Here is a 26,594-nt window from a genome sequence, read left to right as displayed (position 1 = left end):
TTGAGGAAGGCTGCACTGAAGTTACAAGACCCCTTTCTGTTTGGACTGAAATCCAGGCAGAGGTTAACAACTTTGGATGTGGAACCCAATTTAATAGGCAACGCTGTGAGTGCATACAAAACAACAATAACCACAGTAGTATGGAGTGAATCAAAAAGCAGCTGTGTAAACATCAGTCCCAAAAAAGATACTAAATACAATGGTGATTTCTCAGTGATTGGTCTATTCCATCCTCTCCTCCAATATATAAATGTATGTATATATACCAAAACCCTGAAAGACAAAGCAGCAGAGAAGGGGAAGAGAATGAGGGTCACTCATAAAATTTCAAACACTTTCCTTCTATAACTGAAGAAAACCATCAACAAACAGCCCTATTATATAATGAACAAAAACTATTTTACAGTTATTTTATATTTTATGCAATTATACAGGATTCTCGCAATTATGCATAAATAAAAATTAATTCAGGCTCACTTAGTAACTTTATTTTCTGTCTCAGGATTAAAAAGGTGCTAAATACATTAACCAAACCAAACATGACCATAACCCAACATGAATGAACGGATGCTACATTGTGTGTTTATGTGGCTTCGAGAACTGCATCAACATTACTCTGACTTGTTTTGTTGGTGTGAACAGGTTTATCAGCATACTTACCTTGGAATGGTGCCTTCCCAGTTACCACTGTAGGAAACTAATATCCGGGTTTCTTTCTTCCTTCTTTGGCTCATGTTTTAGATGCTTTGTTGGCCACTTAATCTTTATCATTGGCTCCATCTGCTCCTGGAGGCGATGGCGCTTCATGTGAGCATTCCGGCTTTTTATCTTCTCGAACACTCTAGATGTGGGCAGATGATAAAGACCAAGCTTTTTCAGTACTGTTACTTGGGACACAATAGCAAGGTAATATTGTGCATACAATATCCCAGCTTGGATAGTTAAGGCCACAGTACAGTCTCTCTCCCCTGCTACTCAAGCTTTGAATGTTAAAGGGTTTTCTGACCAACAGGGAGAGTGGTAATATGTTTGAACTATGGGAGAGCTTTCCAAACTATCAGTGAGCCACCCCATAGAAAGGAGAGGCAAACCAGGTGATTTTGGTTAAGCACCAACTAGACATGTCAAAATAAGCACAATAAAACAATACAATGAACAAACTGCTACCTTGCACACTCTTTACATGGGAATACACCCTGACTGTCTGTGCTTCTGGGCCTATCTAGAATGTCCTTCTGGCTGCAGGTTGGGCTGAAGGTGCTCTGTGCTGCTTTTTTGTAAGTCCTTGGCTTTAGCTTATTTTCCTGTTTAGGCAGGTGGCATTGCTTTTTCTTTGGGCTGCACATAATCTGAAATTCATCAAAGTCATGACATATTTGTGCATTTATTAATTAAATCTAGTTAATTCATTCCATTCATTTTACTAATTTACTCTATCTGTGAGTGATAGAGGAGTTAACAAGAACTCTCTGGTCCAAGAGAGAACCAATGAAAATTAGTTCCCCAACATCAATCGTCAATAAATGAAACAACATCCCCCCCCAAAAATGTATAAAACAACCATATCCACTACTATCAGGTACAAAATACTCTCTACAGAACTAAAACTGAAAGCCATGGGGGTTTGAGCATTGGACTACAACTTGGGAGACCAGAATTCGAATTCCCACTCAGCCGCTGGGTGGCCTTGGGCAGGTCATATTCTCTCAGCCTCAGAGGAAGGCAAAGGCAAACCCATTCAGGAGAAAACATGCCAAGAAAATCCTATGATAGGTTTGTCATAAGGTCATCGTAAATTGGAAATGACCTCAAGGCACAACAACTGTACCGAAACGATAGCGTAATGTAGAAATTAAGGTACTAGAATGATTTTAAAAAGAATTTTGCCTGGTGTCAGAAAAATATCAAGGAAGGTCCCAGGTGAGCCGATTTATGGTCAACAAATAGGAGGCCCCCCTCTATAAATATACTTTGTTTTCACATTACTGGACTTCAACAAAGCCAACAAAGCATCCCACAACCAAAGTTAAAATGTAGTTAGCAACAGGTGGTGGTTTAGTATTTAGGGATGGTATCAAACCTGAACCTCCCTGAAAGAACGTAATACTTGGGAGATGCTGAAAAGACATATTGTATGCAATAGAGAGACTATACATAAGACACTCTCTAACCTCACACATACAAGACGGCTAGACTAAGGACCAAAGCAGATATGAAATTAATCACAGGACTGGGCCTTCTGTGTTGGTCTTTCATTTCTGGAAAGTTGCAAACATGGCTCTCATCGTTTGCTCTCTGCTGTAGTCCTGATTTTCACTGATTCCTCTAGAGCAAAAAACTAAACTTACTACCTCTAAGTTGCTGTTATTTACTACAGAAAAACCTCCAAAGATGTAGATTGATATCATGTCTACTTTGGCCCAAAGGTACTGAAGCCAACCAGAGGCAGATTCTTACAAGGGTGAGAAATACAGTACTCATCATTTTTGTAATTTTACCTATGCCAAGCCACTAAGCTCTTCTCAAAAAACGCAACGGCTGTGTCTATAAAAGGCAGCAGTAAATATGTTAGATTTACAGGGTAGTCTGAACACCTTGAGACACCTCTTATGGAAAGTCTGGACAGGGGCAGCAACCTATTAAGTATCAGACATTTCAGAATGTGACCTTGTAATATCTTAAAGGAGGGGTTGCCAACATGCAGCTCTCAGTGCCATTTGGGTAGCTGCCTCAGCCCCAGTGATCCAGCACTACGGAAAGCCACATCTTAGCATTAAAAGAAGCCACTCTATGTGTGGGCATCTTGTTTGAGAGGAGAATCATGCTTTCTAGATGTTTCCAGGGGCACCATTGTTCTCTAAGGCATCCACCCCTTGGAGCATCTTGTTCTGGTACAAAAAGATGTACTATTGGCAAACCAAAAGCAGTGGTGGCAGACAGGCAGATAATTGGCCCTTGGACCAGCCACAAGTACTCTGCTCTAGTCACTCACTCAATCCATAAGCTTTGTGGATAAGCACCTATTTCAAAAAACACATGGAATAGAAACAGAAAAACCAGAAAGAAAAATACTCCTACCCTCAGAAGAATATGCTATATGAATTTAAAGTTGCCTAAAACCAGAGAGGCCATGTTGTAAGAGAAAACGCATAACTTAATTCTTTAAACCTCAGCCACATCCCCAGCAATCTTTCTCTACCTTTTCTTCATCCATTTCTACCTCATCCTGCTCTCTCTTCCTCTTTTCTACCACTTGTGTTCGACTGCAGTCAAATTTTAGTATTTTTTTCCAGCTATAGTAGTATTCAACACATTGGGAAACAGTCTTAGTTTGTATCTATCAAAGGAGGAGGTGGGGAAAAAGAAGAGGAAATACTCAAAGTGAGCATTCAAAGAGTAACTAACACATTATCACGTATAAAACAGGTAAGTAGTAGTTGTCATTTTTCTCTCTCTATTCCCTGGGGTCAACTGAATCTCAGATTAGATGCAATCAAAGATATGTAGTGATCAGGGAGCATCTTTGTTCAAGAGAGACAGAGAACTTAACCTAATCTGCTATAATACAAAATAATTAAGTATTTGCATTTTAAAATTTAAAATAATTAATAGTTTTTAAAGTAACCAATATAATCTATAACAGTAAGTATTAAAAATAAAACAAATAGGATAGCCTTCAGATAAAATATTCTGAACAGACAGAACAAACAAAAGATGCATCCAATTTTTGACATGAAGCACTTTGGAAAATGGCTCCTTGGTCTACTAAACATCTTACCTTCTTTTGTATGAGATAAAAATCCTTCTTGTGCAAGCCAAAGGCCTTCTTAAACAACTGCTTCTCAGTTGTAGTCCATAGATGTGAACCTGGAGTGGCCAACAAGAGAGAAATAAGTACAGACAATCTGCTGAATGGACCATCAGGTTCATGAAATGAAAATCTTCACTGCCTTTTTTCTTGTTACTTGTCTTACCAGACATGTAAGTGCCCATATTTTAGTTTATTTATGAAACCAGACAACCCTCTCAACACTGTTTAATGTAGCTTCATATTTGTTATTTTTCAGACCTTAACTATGCAATTATAACTTTAGGCAGTATGACTTACTCCAGTTAGTTACTATGATACATGCTGCTGCATATATTCACTATAAATTTCAAACTGACAAAACAGAACTGCCATTTGCCATTTGTTGTTCCTCAACAGACATCCACAGATGTCATATTCCTTTCAACTCAAAAGGAATGGGCGCAACTACCATGATTGGACTGAAATGCCCAGATCACATGCTTCTTCCAACACTAGACTCCTCCCATACAGATGTGATCTTAAATGTTAAGAATGTCCCCAACGAATACAGTGGGACATACACAGGTTTCCTTTGTAAGAACATTGAGGCTGCAGCCATTCAGTTCAATCCAAATATACATAGGCTTGCAACCTTTAACTTCTCAAGGCATTCCCTACTATAGTAGATAACCTACTAAAATTCATGTGGGTTCCAGAGTGGCTTTTACCTGAGTAATGATAGTTTTACCTGAGTAATGATAGTTAGCGAGAGGATGAAAAGGAGACTTCTGTGGTCCTTGGAGTAACAGCATCTCCAGCGCTTCCTGGGAATTATTTTAGAAAAACTCATAAACTCTCTCCAAACAGAAATAAGCAAGAGAAACTTAGGCCTGTTACAGACTGCCAAAATAAAGCTGCTTGGGGTCTCTTTGGAGGTATGCTGTTTAAACGATGCATGGGTCCTAAGAGTCCGGAGGTTGCGCCAAAGCCACACTCCATTCCTAAGCACTGGAGTGCAGCTTTGGTGCAGCTTCCGGATTCTTAAGATGCATGCAACATTTAAACAGCATACCTCCAAAGAGACCCGAAGCAGCTTTATTTTGGCAGTCTGTAACAGGCCCAAGGTTTAAAAGGTAGGAGTCTTGACATCTGAATAGTTGTGTATCTGTGAGTCACAGAAACTATAAAGAATGACCCCAACTGTATTAGTGTTTAATAATTTTTAATACCCAAGAACTCTGGACAGTGGAAACTTTAAAAGTGCGAAACAATTAATACTATTCAATTGGAATGTGCCAACCTCACCATTAAGTGACATCTGGTAACTGCCTGGAGAGGTTATACCATTAGACACAGCGCTTTTATGCACAAGGAAATACAAATACTACATTTGTAGAGCTATCCAACAGCAGTTTGCTCATATATTGCAATTCTATGCTATATTTTCCCATCTTTTATGGCGGGGTGGGGAACATGTGGCCCATGGACTGCATGCAGCCTCAAGGAGCATTTCTGTGCCTCCTGGGATAAAAAAAACTCCCCCCCAGCAAATCAGACATTTCTAAAATGTCCCCAAATGCCTCCATAGGAGAGCCTCCCTACAGAGTCTAATAGTAGATTGAATTCAGCAGTTTATTTAATGACACAGTTCTGAGTGGACTATGCCTTAGTAGCCCAGGTTTCCACACTGAACAACCAATTAAACCAGCTCCATATAGAAATTATTTCCAAAGCATTAATGGCAGCAATTGAGCAACATATGGCTATGCCATACATACAAACTCACCAAAAAGGAGCAAGCACACACCTGATCTTTGTATCTTATTTCGGTATTCTAGCTGTTTTAATACCAGCGAAACATTTTTGCAACATGGCTTAGAATGTTTTGCACATGTTTAGCTTAACTTGAAATCACTAAAAACTTGCAACATTTTCTGTTTAAGCAGTTTTCTTCAAGACAGCTCCTACTTCATTTAGGTTTTATGGTCGCTTTCTAGTGTTTTCCCTTTACAAGCCAACAACCTGAGATTCTCAAAAGCACAACGAAAAAAACACCTGGTTTTGTCTGCAAATAATTTATTGCATCTTACCAAAATATTTCCTTGGGCTTCATGCAGACAATGGACAGCTAGCTCTATGTTGGTTCCTCCTCCAGGCATCGCACTGGAGCAGGCCAATTTTAATAGATCTGTCACTGCAAGTGAGATTAAAAACAAAAACAAAAGATGAACAAAGTCTGGACTCGAGGAAATTTATAGAACAATGATTCAGAAGAAAAGTGGTGGAACTTGAATTTGGGGAAGGGTGAACTTCGGGAGGAAAATTATTATCCCACCTCTTTTCTGTGTTTCCTTATTGGTTGTGATATCACCCCATGGCTTCCACACTAGCGAAGCAGGATGTTCATAGTTCTCCATGGATGATCTATCTTGGAGGTCAGGTATTTCTGCCTGAAAACGACTTCCAATATTAATGTGGCTGGAATGATAGAAGAAGTAAAGAATTAACTCTGTGACAAAACATAACATTAGCAGTGAAAATAATGTTTATTAGACCAAATCTAAAAGTTACAAAGAACAAGTTTTCACGTTTCATTTCTGTAAGAGCAGAATCTCCAGGTGTCCTAAGTTTTTTCATGGCTTTTGAACCAAAACATTGAACTATGTCCCTGAAGCTGGCTTTCTGGGTGTAAGACATTTTAACTGCTGTCATTTAACACTGATTTATCATTTACAAGTAGTAGACCAGACATAGTATCTCTGTTCGGGTGTCTTACAGTCTAGACAGCCAGGGCAGAGGTGAAGAATAGGTAAAGGTGCAGAAATGTTATGACCACCATTGGGCTTCCAGACCATTTCTGGGCCTAGTTCAAAGTACTGGCATTAACTTTAAAAGCCCTGGGGTCTTGACAGTGAAGAATAGGCATCTCCCAAATGTACCTGCCTGGATACAAAGTCTACTGTGACAGTCTCACACTGATGCTGTGGATATATATATATATATATATATATATATATATATGGTGTGGAACTGACAGATCAGGAAGTTTTTCATATGAAAGCATCTAATCAATTTACCATGGACACTGACTTATATGAGATTGAGAAAGTCTTTGCTACAAAAGAAGAAAGCTTCTTTATTGCACAGCAAGGACTCCCCACTTTCCCTACACATTTGTACAACAACTAGCAAGCTGTTGTTGTAAGATTAGCTCTAAGAAATTTATTGAGTTGCTGTATAGAGTAACATAGAATTAATACATAAATAAAGCACAATGCCATGCAGACAGATGTACATCTAACAAGAAGCATGAGCTACTCAGAATGCAATCTGCAATGCACAGATTGTTAACCTGGTGACACCTGCACTGAAGCAAATGAGATCAGATAAGGCCTTCTCAATGACAGCTTTTGGGCAGACAGCTTTTGGGCAGAAAATCAACACAAATGTTCTAACAGGCTTTAAGTGCATTTGCCAGCTTCTGGTTTTGTTTTTTTATGATGGTTTTATTGTTATCAGGATAGTGTTTTATTGTTGTGAACTGCCTTGGTAGCCCTTCTCTGTACCATCTTCTGTCCCCATAAACAATTTGAAGTAAAAGAAGCAACAGAGAATGGCTTCTAAAGGATGAAGGAGTTAAGAAAAAGAGCTTTCTCTTGGCATAGGCAGGGCAAGAACAGAAGCCTCGGGATAACTGACATAGGAAATCAACCAAATGGTTTATAACATCACATCCTTTCCCCTGTCTCTGGTAAATGATTGAGTGAAGCCCATTTATGTGGATTCCTCTGCTCACCAACCCAGAGAGCAGCAGAAGGTAAGATATCACTGCATTTGCTTATCAGTATTTCTATTCCCTCACTTACGGTTCTATGCTGATTTTGGTGGTATCTTTCACAAGGGAGAACAAAAGGGCTCCATCCACTCCATCTAAATTGGAAAAGGAAAGACAGAAATACAATGAAGAAAGTAGAATCCTCTCCCACCCTCCATGGGCCCGCCTTAAGTTGACAGCTGACTTGAAGGCGTACACAGACAGACAGACAATGTGTGTGGGGGTATGTGTGTTTGTTTCAGATTGCATATGCTTTCTCTGACCTTTGTGGAATGAAACAGGCAAATACAAGCATTAAGAAAGTGTCTAGGCTGCAGCATCCAAACATTCCCCATTACTGCAAATGAGAAACTGCTCTCCTTAATGCTGACACACTTACATTACTGGCTGCAAACCTAAACACTTTTAATAGAGAACAACGCTACTCATAATTTTCCTCTAATGCACTCCAGTAGCACACTGAGTGCTATTCAACCTACAAGATTCATCTTCTCATTTCATTTTGGACTGTCTCATCCTAAAGTGAGGGGAGGTGCTTGATAGCATTGCCTGACACTCTAAAAGGACATCAGATAGTGAAGCTGGAAATATCCCTGCCTTCATGAATTATAGGAGTAGCCAGTCAGAGTAGGCAGTTCAAAGCTAAATGGATTCACAATCTAACTCAGTATAAGGCATCTTTATATTTTCAGAGTATTATAAGGTCATTACTTACTTAAAACTGAGCTATATGCATTGGTAGTAGCAGTATTTGCAGAGGAGGAACAAAGAGTGTTGAAATATAGCCCTGAACCCTCACGAATGGGGCTGAGCATTGGTGGAGGTGTATATGGTGAGCACTGGACTAAGCCCTGCAGGAGGTGATCCATGAGGAAGACAGGTGAGCGAAGGTTACTCTGGTAGCATCCTCCAGTGCCAGGCTGTATTTCACTGCAGACTAATGGAGGTGGTGGGATGAAAAGTGACTTTGGGCAGGTTCTCCTCTTCTTCTTCTTTGGTGGCATGCCTTCCTGGAAATCCTTTTCATCCTGGCTTGCCTTCTCATCAGCCTGAGAAAACAGACACAACTCATGGGATCTTAAACTGCTACAGGGAAAAAGAAAAACAATATGGCCTGCTTAGTGCCTGATATGCAAGTAAGCAAGCAGCACTGGATGTTTCTCACTTGAGACCAACACATCTGAAAGACTATCAAGAATTACAGAACTAAAAGGCATACCAGTCCACCTCCCTGTATAATGCAGGGATCTTGCCATTACAGCATCTCTGATGGATGCCCATCCAGACCTCTAGCAAAGTAGAACCCAGCACCTTGCAAGGCATTTGCTGAACAGCTCTCGCCATTGGATGTTTCTCCTAATACTTAGGTGAAATCTCATTTCTTGAAAATTCCACCTGTTATTCTACACCTGTCTGCCCCATCTTCTATGTGACAGTCCTCCGTGTTTCTGAACATAGCTAATACATATCCTGTTCTCTTCTTCAGGCTAAACACAGTTGGACCTTAGTATCTGCGGGGGATTCATTTTGGACCCTCCCCTGCAGATACCAAAAAACACAAGACCTCAAGTCCCATTGTCCCTAATGGTGGCGTGACATGTGCACAGCCGCCTTGGGAACAATGGGGCTTGCTGTCCGCAGATTTTAAGTTCATGGATGGCAAGCCTGAAGACATGGAGGCCCCCATTATATACCCATCTCTTTCAACTGTACTCACAGGACTTAGTTTTCTCCTTTCCTATGACCCACCAGGTCTACTGGCTGACAGGATTATGACATCAGTGTCTTGCTCCTTTACCTATTGCATCTTTGTTATAGCTATTTTCCAGCTATAGCTATTTTCACTCTCTGCCCTACCATTATTGGCAACTCTGATGCTACCCAGAAACATACAAACACTTGTCAAGTGATAGAAGTGAGAAAGTGATAGCCTTTTGGTGGGCAGAAGATTGGAGCACTGTTCTTCCAGCTACTGAATTGGACTTTCACTGGGTCTCTCCTTTACTGACCAATCTGAGGTAACTTCCCAGGCCAGAAATATTTTACAAGAGACCTTTGGGGGATGAAATGGATGCCATTTGAATAGGAGAGAGAGAGAACTCTGGGAAACTGCATGTTCCCTAGTACCTATCTGTAAAATTCTGGGAGGAGGAACTACTGGAGAGCAGAAAGAAAAAGAGGATGGTTGGGTCTGAGTGAAAGGAGAGACCATAGAATGTGCATACTCTTGGGGGTCTTGAAAGGTTTCCTTTGCTGAACAGAAAGTCTATCCTGGATTACAGACATTGAAGAGGGAGAAGTGCATTAATGGCAAAAGGAAATCGCAGAACTGCAGGCCTGCCTACACCCTTTATGGTTGTGGTAAAAAAGGCAGGAGGATTGGGAACCCATACCAGAGAACAAATCACTTACAGATAAAGATAAAGAAAGAAGCCTTATTTTAGAAAGCCTCTGTGTAAGACTAGTTATGTGGCCTTTGACACAAGAACAGATTTGATCAAGGGACACACAGGAAACAGCTCAGTAGATTTTGGGTCTACTAAAGGACAATAGTAGTCATTTCAATGAAGTATCATGTCAATAAAGACAAGGGAGAGCTGGAAACTCTGATCAACAACTGCAGGCTGTTAAGCAATCACTGAAGAAATTCTGGGACTTGATGCAATTACAGGATATACCAAGATCTGGGAGATGAAAAATCCCCATGCCCAGAGTTCTGGCACAGCACAGTGGTCAAGAGAATGAACTACAAGTCAGGATGCTCAGCTTTGCAGTGATGTCATTATGTGGCTTACATAAGGGTTCATCTCACAACCTCTACGCCACCATCCCTTCCTCAGGGACTAAGACAATAATAATGAATAATGCTGGGAAACGCAGTCCAACATCATCTGGAGGACAACATGATTTTCACTCTGATTTACAAAGAAGTAATGGCTGCAAAGAACTTTAAACACTCTGTATCAGACCACTATATACATGCTGGGTAAAATAGATCGTTCCAAGTCAAAGGTATAAAGGTGCAGCAATTTAATTTGCCCAGTTTAAGTTTGCAGTTTTGCTATAGAAATACTAAGTCAGAGTTCTCTGATGCTGTTCAAACAATGTTTCAAAATAAAGTATTTTGGTCCTCTATTGTTCATATTGCCTTATGACAATACAACCCCCTTCCTACACTCTACACAGGTTGGAACGCTACACACACATCACACAAGTAATTATGAAGCCCCAATGCACCTCTGTATCCATTAGTTCATTTAGGTCTTTAACATTTAACATATCTTCATATTATCCGAGTTTAATAACAGAAATCACCACCCACTTTGTCCTCTTGCTGCCGATTTGTAGTTGTTACAGGTACTGAGACGGGAATTACAAAAGGTGCTACAGCTACATCTTCTGAAGGCCTTTTGATTTCAGAAGTAGTGTCTCCATCCCCTGCTGCCTTGAAGGACAGTTTCTGAGCTTGTAAATTTTCTGCCTCACATGCCTTAAAGGAGAGCAAATATATATTTATCTATAAAAATTGTGCATTCTAGCAACAAGTACACTAAATGCAATACTAATTATTTAAATTTTATTTTCAACCTTGCCCCTTTCAAAGAGCTTAAGGCAGATAATAAGAATGTATGGTATTTTTTAAAGGAGAAAGAATACTCCATGGGGGAAAAAGAATGTCTCTCTACCATAGCTCCAAGACCTTGAAACCGAGACACTTGGCATCTATACTAGCAGACATAGTAGGGCTGTGCACCATTATGGGGGGAGGGCTTACATTAACTTGCTAATTTTATTTGATTTATACTTTAAAATAACAACACCTCCAATCACTAGGGGACAGATTTCCTTAATAGGAAAGAAGTTCAATAATCAATACGAAGGAGTATTCCTGGCATAATTATTCTACATGGGCCAGAAGCATAGTAGGGGAAACAACATGCCTGATATCACTGATGCTTTCCCTTATAAGCCATAAACCTTTCAAAATGTTAACAAAGGAGGAAAAGGAAACAATGCAAGCAGGTTGGTTCTGTCTCAACCCACATCCACCAATCTCTACCACTGAATTAATAAATAATTTGCAATATTTTGAATGTTTTGGATAAACTTTTATTTAATGAATCTACTGTTGTTGTTGTGTTGGTATTCATAAAGCTAACTGTCTTGAGCACCCTCAGTTGAGACAGTGGAGTTCAGTGTTTCTAAATAAATACAAAAATGTGACAAGTGATGTCACATAAGAACAGAGGACAAGCTATTTAGAGGGAATTCAAGTGCAGTTAGGTACAATCCTCTTCTTATTTGCTCTCAAGTCAACTTATAGTGACCCAATAAATGAGAGACCCCCAAGACCCCTGTTCATCAACTATCCTCCTTGTGTCTTGCAAATTCAAGGCATTTGTGTCTTCTTTGATTGAATCAATCCACCTGTGTGGTCTCCCTCTTTTCCCATTGCCTTCCACTTTACTAAACAATGGCCTGTTACAGACTGCCAAAATAAAGCTGCTTTGGGTCTCTTTGGAGATATGCTATTTAAATGATGCATGGGTCCTAAGAATCTGGAAGCTGCACCAAAGCTACACTCCAGTGCTTAGGAATGGACCGTGGCTTTGGTGCGACCTCCGGACTCTTAGGACCCATGCATCATTTAAACAGCATACCTCCAAAGAGACCCGAAGCAGCTTTATTTTGGCAGTCTGTAACAGGCCTATATCATCTTCCCCAGTAAATCATATCATCTCATGATATGTCCAAAATATGAATGTTTGGTACGCTCAAGTATGAAATGTCCAAAGCCCCAGTTTAGTAATCTTGGGGACTTACTCAAGGCCATCGAGCATGTCTTGTGGCTACTGCAGGGATTCAGATTTGGTATCCCTTATTAAGACAAACATTATACAGTACTCCTTTGTTATATAATACAAACAAATTCTCCTTGTTATATCAAATTTATATGAATGATCAGCACAGGGAATAACCTTTGTTCATTTACCAGAGTTTGGTTTCTATTTTACCTGCTGGTTTTCCTTCATTGGTGGAGGCCGCCACTGCTCACTATAGAAACACATATGACTGTTCAGGCCCCTCTCAGTATAAAAGAGCTGACTGCAGGTTGTGCAAACAAAGTTGCTTCCACCATGCTCACTCTTGTCTCCAGGATCTCCCTCAGTCTTACCACTGATGGGAAAAGATGACACATAAAGAGATGAGAAAACATATTACGAAGCCTGAATTTTCACTCAGCCCATATTGTATGCGTATTTACGTTTTCTGCTTGAGGGTGTGTTTTATATTTGTCTCTAAATGAATTTCTGCAGTTCATTTACCTGCAAACTGTTTTATCTAGAGAAGAAAAACCCAATAGGATATCGTATACAAGTAAATGCTGTTGGAAACATAATGGCTGGAAGTCAAAGAGCTCCTCAGGGGCATATGTCAGCCCAACTGAACAGCTGTACTTATATTCTTTGAACAGCCTCAGCCATGTACCATAACACAAACCATTTCTGACTCTTTCTCTAAAAATGTTGGCTTGCTATCTCTCAGACAGCCCGTTTTCTCTGCACATGTACTATTAAATGTATTAATAGGCAGAAGTATATTTTCCCAAATCAGCTTCCATTAGCATGGCAAAGTTGGCAAACAGTAATCTCATATACTAGCATAAACTTTTCTGATTAGCTTTTCACAAAGCCATTGCCTCTGGCATCCCATCTCTGAGTTAGAAGATACTGTTAGGTTTATATCTCCAGGGTTGACATCCTCTGCCTGGTCCTGATGAATTTGCATTTAAAAGAGAGCTGGTCTAGTAATTTATTAAACACTTTCTCTCTCTGCACACCATGTTTCAGATAGTTCTTTTTGTTAGTGTGTTTGAGTATAAAATGGGAAAGAAAAAGAGGTTGTGTGGCATTTTAAAGACTAGCCAGCAATTCTAGACACTTCAAAATGACTTGAACAAGACATTTTTGAACTGGTGTCAGAAAAACCAAGTATATGTCTTAGCCTTTATCCTGGCATGGGACAAAGGGTCTGTGCTTTTTAGGCAGAAGCTAATCTGCCTAATAGAACCAAGCTAATCAATATAAAGTTTTCAGTTCCAAACAATACGCTCTCACCTATTTCAGTCTTGTATTTAAACATGCTAACCTTTCCTTACACCTAAATACTCCCAAACTTTATATATAGGTTGTGTGTAAAGTAAAGAAGAAAAAAGACAGAAATCTCAGGCACCCATAGATGTCCAAAGGACTATCCCCTTTTTGTGATCTTCCTCTTAATTTTACCAAGGAAATTCTAAGAGGTTGCCAGCTTTGGGGAACTGGTTAAAAAAAAACCCTCCCGTCAGGTCCAAATTTTATCACAACTACTAACTCTGTGTTTATCCCAAATAGCACAGCACTATAAATAAGGCAATGTCTTTTAGTGCACCAATTTTTCAGCTGACAAGCATGATCCCAGCAAACCCCTAACTAAATGAAAATACATAAAGCACAAGTGTATGTAACTCCCATTACCGCTGCATAAATGGATGCCTAGCAAATAAAAGCATACGCTCCATCTATTTTAGGCACTATTAAAACATCATGCTTACCATCCAGGAGAAAAGTGTTCTTCCCTCACTGCATTAGTATAACTGTAGATATTTCCACCCTGTGTTGGAGGGGAGGGAAAAAGTTAAATGCGCTTGATCCTTTTAAAATAAACTTTTCATCTTAAGAATTAATTAAGGGAGCCCTGGTGGCGCAGTGATTAAATATCTGTACCTTAATCCTTTAATCCTTACATGTCCTTGCCGATGGACAGATTCTGGAACTTCTAGCCCCCAAAAGTAACTTTTCCAAGTACTGTCTATTGCATAAGATGAGCCTAATAGATTTCCTCCAGATACGCTAACAAGAAAGTCTGATGACTCTCATAAAGTGTGACAGACTTTTAAGGGTAGTAACCATGTTCTCTCCAGATATTCTTAGACTAAAGTTGCATCTTCACTGCAGAAATAATGCCATTTGACACCAGTTTAACTGCCATGGTTCAGTGCTATGGAATTCTCAGATTTGTAGTTTTATGACATATTTAGGTTCCTTCACCAAGGCCTCTGGTGCCTCAACAAACTACAAATCCCAAGATTCCACATCAATGAGCCATGCTAGTTAAAGTGGTGTCAAACCGCAGTATTTCAGCAATGCAGACGTAGCCTAACATTTCCAGTCTTTCTTAAAACTGGCTGTGCTGGCTAAGGTTTCTCCAACATGGAAACCAACAGCACTTGGAGGGTTGTATGATCCCCATCCCTGATATAAACAACAGAGAACAGCACTCTTTGCTTTTGCTTAAGTTCTTTTTTAAAATATGAATCCTTTTTTAAATTTTATAAAGAGAGTTATTTAAACGTACCTGAATTCTGTTGAAAATAGGCAGCTTTGCCTTCCCTCTGGCTCCATTGTCAAATGAGGTACTAGGCAAGGAGAAGGATGCCATGGCCACTTGACTGGGAGAAGCTACAGAAGACACGTCGAACTTTGGCTTCTCTTTCCGGCGGGGTCTACCACATCGAGAATGCCCTTTGCCTCCTGATTCTTTGGTAGAAGCTTTGCTCTTCTCTTTCTTCCTTGATCCAGGAGAGCCATTCTCCAACTGGCTCAATTTCCCATAAGTGTGGTTTCCTGGAGTGGATTCATACATTAGTGACTGGCTAGAATTAGAGAAGTCTTTGAATCCCAGGCATCCTGCCTTCAAGGTCCTGGCCTGCTTTGCGTGAGAAATGCTGTCCGAGTTTACAGGTTGTACAGAAAATGGCTGAAAGGGCTGCAGAACAGTAGCTGAGTGCTGCCCTTCTTTTTCACTTTCATATGGGAAGTCCTTCTGAAATTGGGCCAAGGCCTTTTTTGCATGTATAGGAGATTGTTCCCTTTCTGTTGGTTCTGTAACTGAGTGAAGTAAATCAGTCTGCTGCTGCTGCTGCAACGTACTCTGGAGTGGTTTCGCTACCACCTGCTCAGTCTCCCCAACTACTAGCTGCGATGGAGCAGAAATCTGGGTGTGAGACACAATGTGCTGAGATTTGGTGATCCTCTGGAACAGGTGACTCTGAACTTGTAGTTTGTCCTGGTTCACAGAAGATTCTTGTGATTTCATAAACAGCTGCCTGAAGACTGGCCCTGTTTCACTCTTCTGCAGAACACCTTGCTGTGGAGCATCTGGAAACCTTGTTCCTGACCTAAAAGTCTCTTCAAAGCCACTGAGCTTTGGCTCCCCGGAAATTTCCCCTTGTGTTTTTAAGAGTGGGCTGAAGGACAAAACATCAGGATGGTCAATGTTATGTGACAAAGAATCAAAAGCAGGGGAAGGTCCCCCAATTCCTTGTGAAACGTCTTGACCTGAAGCAGATGACATTTGAGCAACATAAACACCACCTCCTTTGCTTTTGGTGCAAGCTGGTGGCACATTTCTAACCCACTGGAAGCTGCCGCTTGACTGGTGAGAAGTAGCAGGAATCTTTTGGCCTCTGAATAACGGGAAATGAGGAATACCACTGTTTGACCAATACTCCATGGGTGTGGCTTCTAAAGGGAAGGGAGGGTCTGAATGTGGCTGTCGGTCTGGCAAATTTGTGTTCTCTGCTGGCCCAAGTACAGATACATTTCCAGGATTAATGATGGTATAGAAACTGGAAGACGTTGTATTCTTTTGACAAGAATAAAGTTCCTTCATTTCTGTATCACCTGTGGTTTCCATGAGCATAGCAGAACTTGTGGGAACACAGGAAATCTGCCCACAAAGAGAGGTGCAAGCTTGCAAGGATCTCCTGGAGTTTGGTTCATTCTGTCCCACCGAGGGTGAAGAAGCGGGTGGAAACTTCTGGCCAACAAAGTTACTGACAATACACCTCAGCAAGTCTCTGTTGGCCAAGAGGAAATCATTAGGGGCTTGAGGTTCAGGATGAACAGCCAGTCTCTCTGCAGTTCTCGTGCTGCTGGATCCCATCTGGATTCGGGACTCATGTGGAGAAGGGGCACCTTCAGAAGCATCATCATCCTTTAACAACTTCAAACCATGGTGCATTTCATAATGCCGCCGAAGAGACCGATGGTCTGAGTAACTCTTATTGCAACCTTGTTCTATGCACATGAACGGCTTTGTTTTTTGGTGGGTTAGCATGTGACCACTCCTAAAGTTTTGGGGAAAGAATTGATACAATCTTTTAAAAATGCCAGCATTGGAGAGAGGGCTAACCTGAAAAATTATTATTAATCGCCAAAATCTCTTCCGATCTTGGTTAATGTAACTCTCATTATCAATACCACAATTCAAGGACTTAAGAGTAATGAAGCATATGGCAATACAGTTAACAAAGTAGATGTGTTCCTGGGTATTACTACTTTAACAGAAAATTTGGCATCAGACACAGAAATAACATGGAAAGAATAGGGACACATTCCTGCAGCAAAAAAAGGAAGAACAGTTCAAGCATTTTCAGCAAACCTTTTATCCAAAACTAACAATTTACAAATGTGGAATGAAACAACCAGGTCAGGTAAATTTGTGTAAGGAAAAAGAAGAATTTTGGCCCTGCTATATAGACTACTTCAAAGCTTCTTCAAAAACCATTCAGGAATGGGTTTTTTTATTATTATTATTTGGTTGCTCTCACCATTTTTCACTTTTGTTACAATTTCCATTTTGATGGCCAAATTTACAAAACTACATGTTGCTTTTTTAATTTACCAGAGAGGCAACTGTATCTGCTTTTCTCTTCTCCTGCTGTTCTGCTATCACACATCCTCAGTAATAGATGCTGAAGACAGCCGATGTTTACCTTTCCTATTGCAAGGAGGCAGACATAGCTACAGTTGGATCAGCTGGAATAAAACCTCTAGCTTTATTGACTTGCTTATTGCAGACATGCTGCAGCCATCTGATACCTATAGTCAATGTTTCTCCTTCAACATCCCTCTAGTGCTGATTCTGTTAAGAGAACCTTCCATCTAGACAGAAGATGTGGATAATAAGTGTGGGTTGGATGGGCATAAAAAGGCTGTAAAAAGGAAATTTTGACAGAAGTTCTGTTAACAGAGGTATGTTTATAATTACTTTAACTGTCTTCTCATCAGAAAGGAACTTTGGGTAGTCAGAAACAACTTTCTGACTACAACTGGCCAAGTTCTTTTGGTCCTGAGGTTAGGAAGGACAGGCAGAATGTCAAAGAAAGAGAATTTAAAGAAGCACAGCCCAAGGAAAGCAGGTTAAAAGGAGGGTGATAGCCCAAGGCAGGAAAGGAAGGAACAATGAGGAGTGAAAAGGTGGGTGCACTCTCAGGGGTAATAAATCTATGCCTCGGCTATATGTCAGGAGGTGCCAGGGCTACCTCTGCAAATCCGTATCTCCAGATAACTGGCCCTACAAGATGAATCATCAGACAGGGATTTCACTGGCCTAGGCACTGAGTAGGCACTGGAATTGCTCTGCTCATCCCAGCTGTCCCTTCAGCTTTCCTAACCAAGCAGGGCTATGAATGTTTTGTGTGGGCAATAATAACCCTGTTTTGTTTTGTTCTGCTATGATCCCTGGTCCAACTTGCATCTTGAACAGTGAGGGTGCACACAACTGAATGCGCCTCTAAAAAAAACAAAAAACCCTCCATGTATAAAACATGATGCCAGAGAGAAAGGTTGTACATTAGCCTTCCCTCAAGTATGATACTTTTCTAGCTGAAACGAATTAGTGGCAGTATTCCACCATACAAGCCTCCAACTCCAATCTAAAACATTATCATCCAGGCCCAGGTTAACCACTCTTGGGGATAACTAAGCCCACATCTTTGGCCATAGGCTCTAGCTTTCATGGAAAATTCTCTCAATAACAAGATGATGTGTTACTGGAAAGCTACAAGTGGCAGCAGGAATAGGGAGATATTAGTTTGGTCTCCAAGAAAATAATAGGTCAATAGCTTTCCAGAGTTCCACTTTTTTTTTTGTTCAAGATACTTTCCCTGTAAATCTTTGTACCAATATCCCCTCAGACCTCGCAGTTCTCTGTGGGCCTTAAATTCTTTCACACATCACAAAGCAACATTAGAAAGCCTCTGTTTCCAAAATACCAGTTGCGTATTTGTAGTGGGAATTCTCCCAGAACTAGTGCTACGAAACCTGAACATATCACTCTACTGAACAGTGTGTTCAGACCATTGCTGCAAAGCAACTTCAGTAGCAGTTTTGCCATTTACTTAATTTAAGCCAGATTGTGTCATCCCCAATAACTAAGGAATATTAACTGTGCATGGTTATTTGCCGCGTACAGATGCAAACTGAAACAGGCCATATTTCTACTGGAGCAAGAATTATCCTCATATATTTAAATCAGTGTTATTAGCAGATACATACAGGTGGTCCTGCCGCTTAAATGCTTTGCTGCAGATCTTGCAGACATGCTTCCGTTCCTGGCTGTGAGTCACATAATGCTTGCTAAGTGAACTGGTGCTGCTGAAAACCTTCCCACAGAGGCTGCAATCCAGAAAAGGAGCTTGAGGGGAGCTTTGCTGGTTCTTGCCTTTCTTTCCATTGCCAGAGCTGGATCTGCCTCCTTGCTCCGCTTCTTTTGGTGCTGAAGGGGCAGGAAGCCCTAATTCTAAAAACATAAAATAAAATAAAAATAAATAAAAAATTTATTTATATACCGCCCTTCCAAAGATCAGGGCGGTGAACAACATAATAAACAATACAACAACATAATAATACATCCAATCAATTACATCAATATAAAAACAATTAAAAACCCCGTTAGTAAAGACAACGTTACTAGTATTGGTGCAGTTAATATGAGTGTGACCTAAATAGTTTCTGGTTCAAATCTGGTTTACCCTGCTAGGCAGTGTTAGGCAAGCCAGTTTTTGCTTAGTCCACACCCCAACACTTCTCCAACACACGAATAAGAATACCAATCAGTTTGCTGTATAGATTCATTAGATAGTCACCACATTCACCCACGCACTAAATGCTCAAATTCTTCAAGATCCTAGCTTATTGTTTCATATGTAAGTGTGCTAATTCATACTCTGATCTGTGTTCTCCTATAAGCAGGAGCAACTAAAACTCACTAGGAACTACCAAGGTGGAAATGCTTAGCATGATCAGGAAACAGAGAGCTGGTCTTGGCACTCATCTAACAAAACTGGGAACAGAAGAGGACTTCAGACCCGGTCACCTAACTTTGACTTTTTAAAGGAGAAACATGACAGGATCCTTGCTTTGGATGGGAATAACTCCAGGCTTTCCCACCCTGGTGAAAGAAGCTCCTGGTTGGCAAGGAACTGAGCAACACACTTGTGAACTATAAACCAGGATCCTGAAAAATGTTGTCTCAGTATTTTGTGGGAACACAGCCAATGCATGGAAAGCACTTTCAAACCCAAAATAGAAATGCTCTCAAAGAAAATGTCTGGAGTTTAAACAATGAAGTGGATTTTGTCACAGAAGAAAAATATCCCATCTCCCAACTATTGCTTGGTTCCATATGGCAGAAGAAAACGGTGCGCATATGCCAGCCTGGACCTTGTAAGAGTGGTGAGTGAATGCTACTGATTTTGCAGAGAGTAAGCTAAATCCACTATATCCTCAGGCACAAAGATCTACCAGGTGAGGCTATCATTTTGATTTTTCAAAAATATGTTAATGTTTTTAAATGGTTTTAACCCTTTTGTTGTTGTTGCTGCTGCTGTGTGTCTTTGAGCACGTTTCACAAATCTGTCCCATACCACTTTACTCCTAGACTTTCAGCAACAGAGTCCTCAGAACACCTTTAAACAAGCAATCCACATTCCTTGTATGTTTGCAACCATGCACCTGCCATTCATGTTTTATGGTCCTTTTTGTGAAGAAGTGAAGAGCAATGGGAGTTACTTGGCAAGAGAAGGAATACTCAGCAAATCCAAAGCCAGAACTTAGGTTTCCCTTTTTCTTTTTAGGCTACAGGTGGCCAACAGTGGAGGGGGGTTAGGGCCAATTTTCACTACCCTGCATCCCTTGGGGAGCTGTATCAATGCACCAAAGCACTTTATAAAAATACTCATCTTTCCAGGTGATCGTTTTGCCCCCCGCTCCCCCAAATGGCTCAAACCCATGTAGAACATAGCAGTTTTCCTCTCCCCAACCCACCAACATTGTAAGCCGGAGGGCAGGGAACCGTCTAATTAAAAAAGACTGTATGTACAGCGCTGTGTAAATTTACAGTGCTTTATAAATAAAGATTAATAATAATAATAATAATAACATTCCTTGAAAACTCACAGATGCCCCTGGAAAAAATTAAATAAAAACCAGACAAAACAGAAACAGAAAGTAATGTCACTTCTGGTTTCAGTTTAGGCAGATTCTCAGTGAATGCTTTTGGCTTTGGAGTTGCTTTGAGTCATCTTGCAGAAGGGAGCTGGAATAAAAATCACCCAAGAATTTATTCAGCCCTTCTTATACATGGATTTTTTATACACTGATTCAAGCACCCATGGTTTGAAAATGTTCAAAAACAGTATAAATTTCAAATACCAAACCTTGCTTTTCAATTTTTATAAGGGACACCATTTTGCTATGCCATTATATTTAATGGGATTTGAGCACACACGGATTTTGTTATCCACAGGGGATCTTGGAACCAAACCCCAGCAGATAACAAGGGTCCACTGTATTTGTTTAATGGCGGTCTGGGGCATTTCAGAGACCACACTTTGCCCACTTCTGATTTAGGCTAATACCTTATACATGCTACAAATCAACCAACCAGGACACCTCACCGTGCAAAAGCGGCCGCGAATCTGTGTCACAGTCTTCTAGGAGTTTAGTAGAATCGCAATCCTTCACCGAATACAAAGACAGTGAGTCCAGGTTGTCCTCCAAAGAGTCGTTATTGATATTCGTAGCTGAAAGGCTAGGATCCACATCCACGTTGTTCAGTCCTGAATAAATCATGTCTCTCATATCTGGGCATAAATCATGGCTGAATGTATCATTACAATCCAAAGCCTGATTCCCTGAAAACTCATGAAGCTGCATCTCAGATTGGAGGGAACCGTCGTCACACGGATACTGGTCCATAGCTGACCACCTTCTCTGCTTGGAGTTTGCGTTTCAGTTTGCTAAAAACAAAAGATTAAGAAGGAACCGTGAAGAACGAAGAGATTGCAAGTCTGGAATCACAATTATCGGCAGACTCGCACCCAAGGCCCCTTACAGACTGCCCAAATAAAGCTGCTTCAGGTCACTTTGGAGGTATGCTGTTTAAATCATGCATGCATCCTAAGAGTCTGGAAGCTGTGCCAAAGCTGCGCTCCAGTCCTTAGGACTGGATTGTGGTTTTGGCATGGCTTCAGGACTCTTAGGACGCATGCATCATTTAAACAGCATCTCTCCAAAGTGACCCGAAGCAGCTTTATTTTGGCCTGTCTGTATGAGGCCAATGTTTACTGAGGATATAAGTCTGTTCAGATTCAGCAAATGTACATTTATAATTAAACTTCACGCTTTAAATGGCAGATTCGTCAACTGAAGGTTTTTAGGTGATGAACAGTTTGGGAGCCACTCATAAATGGCACTGTAGGAAGATTTAGGGCCAAAATGCACAGCAGAAATAATCCACTTTGATATTGCTTTAACTGCCCTGGGAATCCTGGGAACTGTAGTTTATTGAGGCACCAAAGCTCTCCGAAGGAGGCGGCTAAATGTCTCACAAAACCACAGTTCCCAGAATATATTTCTGCAGTGTGTTTTGGACCCACGTTTATCTATGAAACCTCATGCTGCCAACTTCTTTCTTTCAGTGGGTTTCAAGGGCGCTACAAGATTTCTTTGCATGCAAGAAAAACGCAGGGCATGACCAAACAAAACAAGCTAAATCCGTTCCTATGAACATATAAACTCATGCTTCTTATGCTCAACGTGGAGGACATTTTGAAACTGGGAGAGAAGGATGGGAATGGCAAGGCATGCCCTGGAAAAGGAGAGCAAGGCGCCACAAAATGGAGGCAGCTTGAGTTTTCCTAGACTCCGGTCCACTTCCTCAGATGCAGTTTCAAATTCCAAATTTGAAACATTCCAAATGCATTTGGAAGGAAGTAGACTTAAGTCTAGGCAAGAAGCTCATGCTGCCAACTTCTTTCTTCCAATGAGCCCAAAGGCTCTAGAGGCATATAAATATGGATTCACCATCCTTCTTAAGTCATGCTCAAAAATAAAGGGATTATTCTGAAATTGGGACAGAAAGCTTGAAAATGTAGGACATGCCCTGGGGAAAAAGGAGGACACCTGCCCTCAATGACTCAAGGACATCCCTAAGGGTAAAGACATTGCGTTTAATGGTTAATGTTATTAAAATTAAGAATTAATATTCCTAACTTTGGGGGTTTTTTGGGGGGAGAAGAAGGCTCTTTAACACAAAATAGGGCTTTTTGGGGGGCTGTTCTTAGGCTTATTTGTGGCTAAGATGGTGGTGCCCTAACTGACACAAACTGACAACAAACAGGGTGGAGGAGGAGGAGGAAAGAGGGGCTAAGGAGGAAAAAATGGAGGTTTGGGGGTTTGTTTATTGTTGTTGTTGTTGTTTTGCACCCTTCTTTTATGGAAAAAAGCAAATTTCAAGAGAAAAGGGAAGGCTGAGCTACTTAAAAATACCAAATAAAGGTATTAAGAGAGCTACCTGTTAAGAAATAGGGTCTAAAAGGGGATATAAAGGGGGGCAATAAGGGGGTGCAGTTGCACCTGAGAGAGAAAAGGGGCTTCCCTTTTCCTCAAAGGGAGAGCAAAGCCTCAGAAGCAGCAGCAACAGAGTGATGCTGATTTACCCGTCGTCGCGCGCCTGCGCATGCTCAGCCTTTCTCGCTCCCCTCTGCTTCACTGGCCACGCCCACCAAGAAGCCGGTCCCGCCCCCGAACGGCACGAGGCGAGGCGGAGAGGGGCGGAGCTTCCGTGCAGCGACGTCAGGAAGAGGGCGGAACCGAGGATAATGAGCCCCGCCCCCGTCTATGAAACGCTTTCCCTCTCTCCCATTGGTCGGCGCGGGGTTTAGGCGGGAAAGCGGGTTGTGGGGGGGAAGGGAGGGGAGCGGCCGGCCGCCATTTTGTTGTGAATTGGAGAGATAGGGACTTAGGTAGAGAGACAGTTGAGGGGAAATTAGGCTGTTGTTCGTGAGGGGAATAGGTGCAGGAGGGAAGGAAGACTCAAATCCAGAGCATACTGCGGGAATAATCCAGTTTGAAAGCGCTTTAACTGCCCTGGCTCAATGCTAGGGAATTATGGGAATTGTAGTTTTGTGAGACATTGCGCCTCCTCTGTCAGAAAGAGCTCTGGTGCCACAATAGACTACAGTTCCCATGATTCCCTAGCACTGAGACAGGGCACTTAAAGCAGTCCCGAACTGGATTATTTCTGCAGTGTGTTATGAACCTTAGTATTCCACACACATGACATATATATACACACACACACACACACACATATATATATATATATAGCCACATTAAGGTTGACACATGAATAATGTCAAAGACTGTTCCCTAAATGACCAATAAGTCACCTTCATTAAGGAGCTGTGTATAATAATGATAATAATAATAATAATAATAATAATGTATTTATATCCCACTTCTCCCTATGGATCAAGACGGGTTACAGAAATACAATTAATACAATATAATACTTAATAAGAACAAAAGTTAACAGAGCATAATCCCTCCCACCAAAAGAAAAACAGTAACAAATAAAAATACAGATTAAAATAATTAAAAAGGCGAGTTGGAGAGAGGCAATTTGGGGTAAGGAGGAGGACAGTCAGCACCAGAGTAAAAGGGAGGTCAGTCTGGGAAACTAGATACTGTGATAGTGCAATACAAATGTTATTATTTATTATTTATAGTATTATTTATAGTATTATTAGCTCTTCAGCCAAAAGGCTAATAATAAAACATCTTGCCCTCAGGATTAGACCCTGACTTTTATATGGTGTGTGCAATTATATATATATATATATATATATGGGATTTATACAGGTTGACCAGACAACCTCCTCTTTGCAGGACATGTCTTACATTTCAGCCTTTCCAAGAGGAATTCTAAAATGTCTTCCATTTTGAGCACAAGCTTCTGTATATGTAGATAGATAGACAGATAGATAGATAGATAAACACACACAGCCCATTGAAACCCATGTTTTAAAAATTGCATTGATTTAAACTTGCAGTTCCCCACCTTGAGGACCTATATTGGGAGAAAGGCGAGATATAAGTAAATAAAATACAGTTGCCCCTCCTCCCATATCCACGGATTCATCATTATTATCATCATTATTCATCATCATTATTATCATCATTATTACACACAGATTCAACTATCCAGTTTTAAAATATTCCAAAAAGATATAAATTCCAAAAAGCAAAGCTTGACTTTGCTATTTTATGTAAGGGATGCCATTTCACTAAACCCAGGGTTCCCAACCTTTTTAACTAGCGCAGCCCTTATTTCTATAGCCCCTAAGAGTCCTACCCTATGCCTTACATGTTAATGGTGTTTAGGAGTACATATAAGGATATAGTCTTATTATTTAATTTCATTCCATTTTTATTTCTTTTATTTTCCTGGAACGGAAAATAAAAGCACAGGTTGGGAACCTCTGCACCATGATGCTTAATGGGACTACTTGAGCATCCACAGGTTTTGGTACCCAAAGGCCGGTCCTGGAACCAAACCCCAGCAGATACTAACTAAGGGCTTATTGTAGTAAGACAAATAAATGGGTCCTTGGACAGATCAAGCCAGAACTCTTCCTAGAGTCCCAAGATGACTAAATTAAGGTTGCTATACTTCAGCCCCATCATGAGAAAGCAGGACCTCATTAGAAAAGATGCTGGGGAAGGTGGAGGGAAATAGAAAGGGAGGAAGACCACAAGCCAGATGGACAGACTCCATCACAGAGACCTAAGCTGGAAGGTAGAGGATGGAGGGACTTGGAGGCGTCTTATTTACAGGATGAGTCGGGATTGACTATAAGGCAGCTAACAACTGTAATAATAGTGAAATAATTATAATGATAAGATGTTTGTAAGCCACACAAGGAACCCCTCTCCTACCTCCTCCTCCTCTGCTGCCAAGCTGGTCCACCTCCTGAACATTCCCTCCAGACGTTTCTACAGCAACATGCTTAGAATGGATGCCAGGGGCAGAAAACCTTACAAAGCCACAGCAGAGAGAATCCCCACCAACCGCAACAGCTGATCTGTTTCCCTATTAAACCCAGCATTTGAAACTAATCATAGTCTAACCAGTGATCCCCAAATGGTTTTGGACTTCATCTCCCAGACTCTTGACCAACAGGGATGAGGCTTCTGAGAGCTGACGTCCCAAATCTCTTAAAGGGCGCAGAGTGGGGACCACTGGCCTAAACACACAGGTTTGACTCTTGGAGGCAAGAGACCAGGGACCCTAAATTGTGACTCAGATGTATCCCTCCAAACATATATCCTTTCAGGACTCATCCTGTTCTCAAACCACAGGAGGAAAGGGGGTCTTTTCACAGCTAGAGGATGGCAGAGCTCCACAACACACTCCAGAAATAATCTGCGTCGATCCAAAACACACTGCAGAAATAATCCAGTTTGAGACTGCTTTAACTGGCATGGCTCAGTGCTAGGGATTCCTGGGAATTGTAGTTTACTCAGCTTATTCAGACTTTCCCAGCACTGAACCAGGGCAGTTAAAGGGGCAGCAAAACTGGATTATTTCTGGGGTGTGTTATGGGCCAGATCAGTTTCAAACTGGATTATTTCTGCAGTGTGCTTTGGACCTAAAAAATCTCAAACTGGATTATTTCTGCAGTGTGCTTTGGACCTAAAAAATCTCAAACTGGATTATTTCTGCAGTGTGTTTTGGACCAACACAGTCTCAAAACTGGATCATTTCTGCAGTGTGCTTTGGACCTAAGCAGTCTCA

The 26,594-nt window shown here is 41.0% G+C and overlaps 1 protein-coding gene across 7 annotated transcripts; it reads right to left on the bottom strand.

Annotated features, from left to right (window-relative positions):
• Positions 1 to 71: 71 nt before the first annotated feature.
• Positions 72 to 25,753, bottom strand: ZNF541 (zinc finger protein 541). Of its 7 annotated transcripts, none has more exons than XM_089479544.1 (17): positions 25,736 to 25,753; positions 21,412 to 21,753; positions 19,010 to 19,253; positions 15,024 to 16,797; positions 14,221 to 14,279; positions 12,641 to 12,803; positions 10,948 to 11,115; positions 8,341 to 8,674; positions 7,657 to 7,720; positions 6,126 to 6,268; positions 5,881 to 5,984; positions 4,539 to 4,614; positions 3,779 to 3,867; positions 3,200 to 3,337; positions 1,168 to 1,349; positions 661 to 841; positions 72 to 273 (listed from the first exon to the last, which is right to left on the bottom strand). In XM_089479544.1, exons 2-16 carry the CDS (start codon positions 21,710 to 21,712, stop codon positions 682 to 684), a joined length of 3,999 nt encoding a protein of 1,332 aa, XP_089335670.1. In that variant the 5' UTR covers positions 21,713 to 21,753; positions 25,736 to 25,753; the 3' UTR covers positions 72 to 273; positions 661 to 681. The 7 variants fall into 7 exon arrangements, with proteins under 7 accessions (XP_089335670.1, XP_089335668.1, XP_089335669.1 ...); XM_089479542.1 differs by lacking the exon at positions 25,736 to 25,753 and adding an exon at positions 23,455 to 23,549; XM_089479543.1 differs by lacking the exon at positions 25,736 to 25,753 and adding an exon at positions 23,372 to 23,417.
• Positions 25,754 to 26,594: the final 841 nt, after the last annotated feature.

Source organism: Sceloporus occidentalis, unplaced genomic scaffold (genome assembly GCF_023333645.1).
Source record: "Sceloporus occidentalis isolate IW3139 unplaced genomic scaffold, rSceOcc1.0.p SCAF_13, whole genome shotgun sequence".
NCBI lineage: Eukaryota > Metazoa > Chordata > Lepidosauria > Squamata > Phrynosomatidae > Sceloporus > Sceloporus occidentalis.
This window is presented reverse-complemented; position numbering and strand designations above follow the sequence as displayed.

Coding starts and splice junctions, on each gene's coding strand:
- ZNF541 (XM_089479544.1), bottom strand. CDS start 21,712: ATGGACCAGTATCCGTGTGACGACGGTTCCCTCCAATCTGAGATGCAG. Junction 14,280..15,023: donor CTATTTTCAACAGAATTCAG/GTACGTTTAAAT, acceptor CCTCCAACACAG/GGTGGAAATATCTACAGTTA. Junction 1,350..3,199: donor TAGAAATGGATGAAGAAAAG/GTAGAGAAAGAT, acceptor GATGAATTTCAG/ATTATGTGCAGCCCAAAGAA.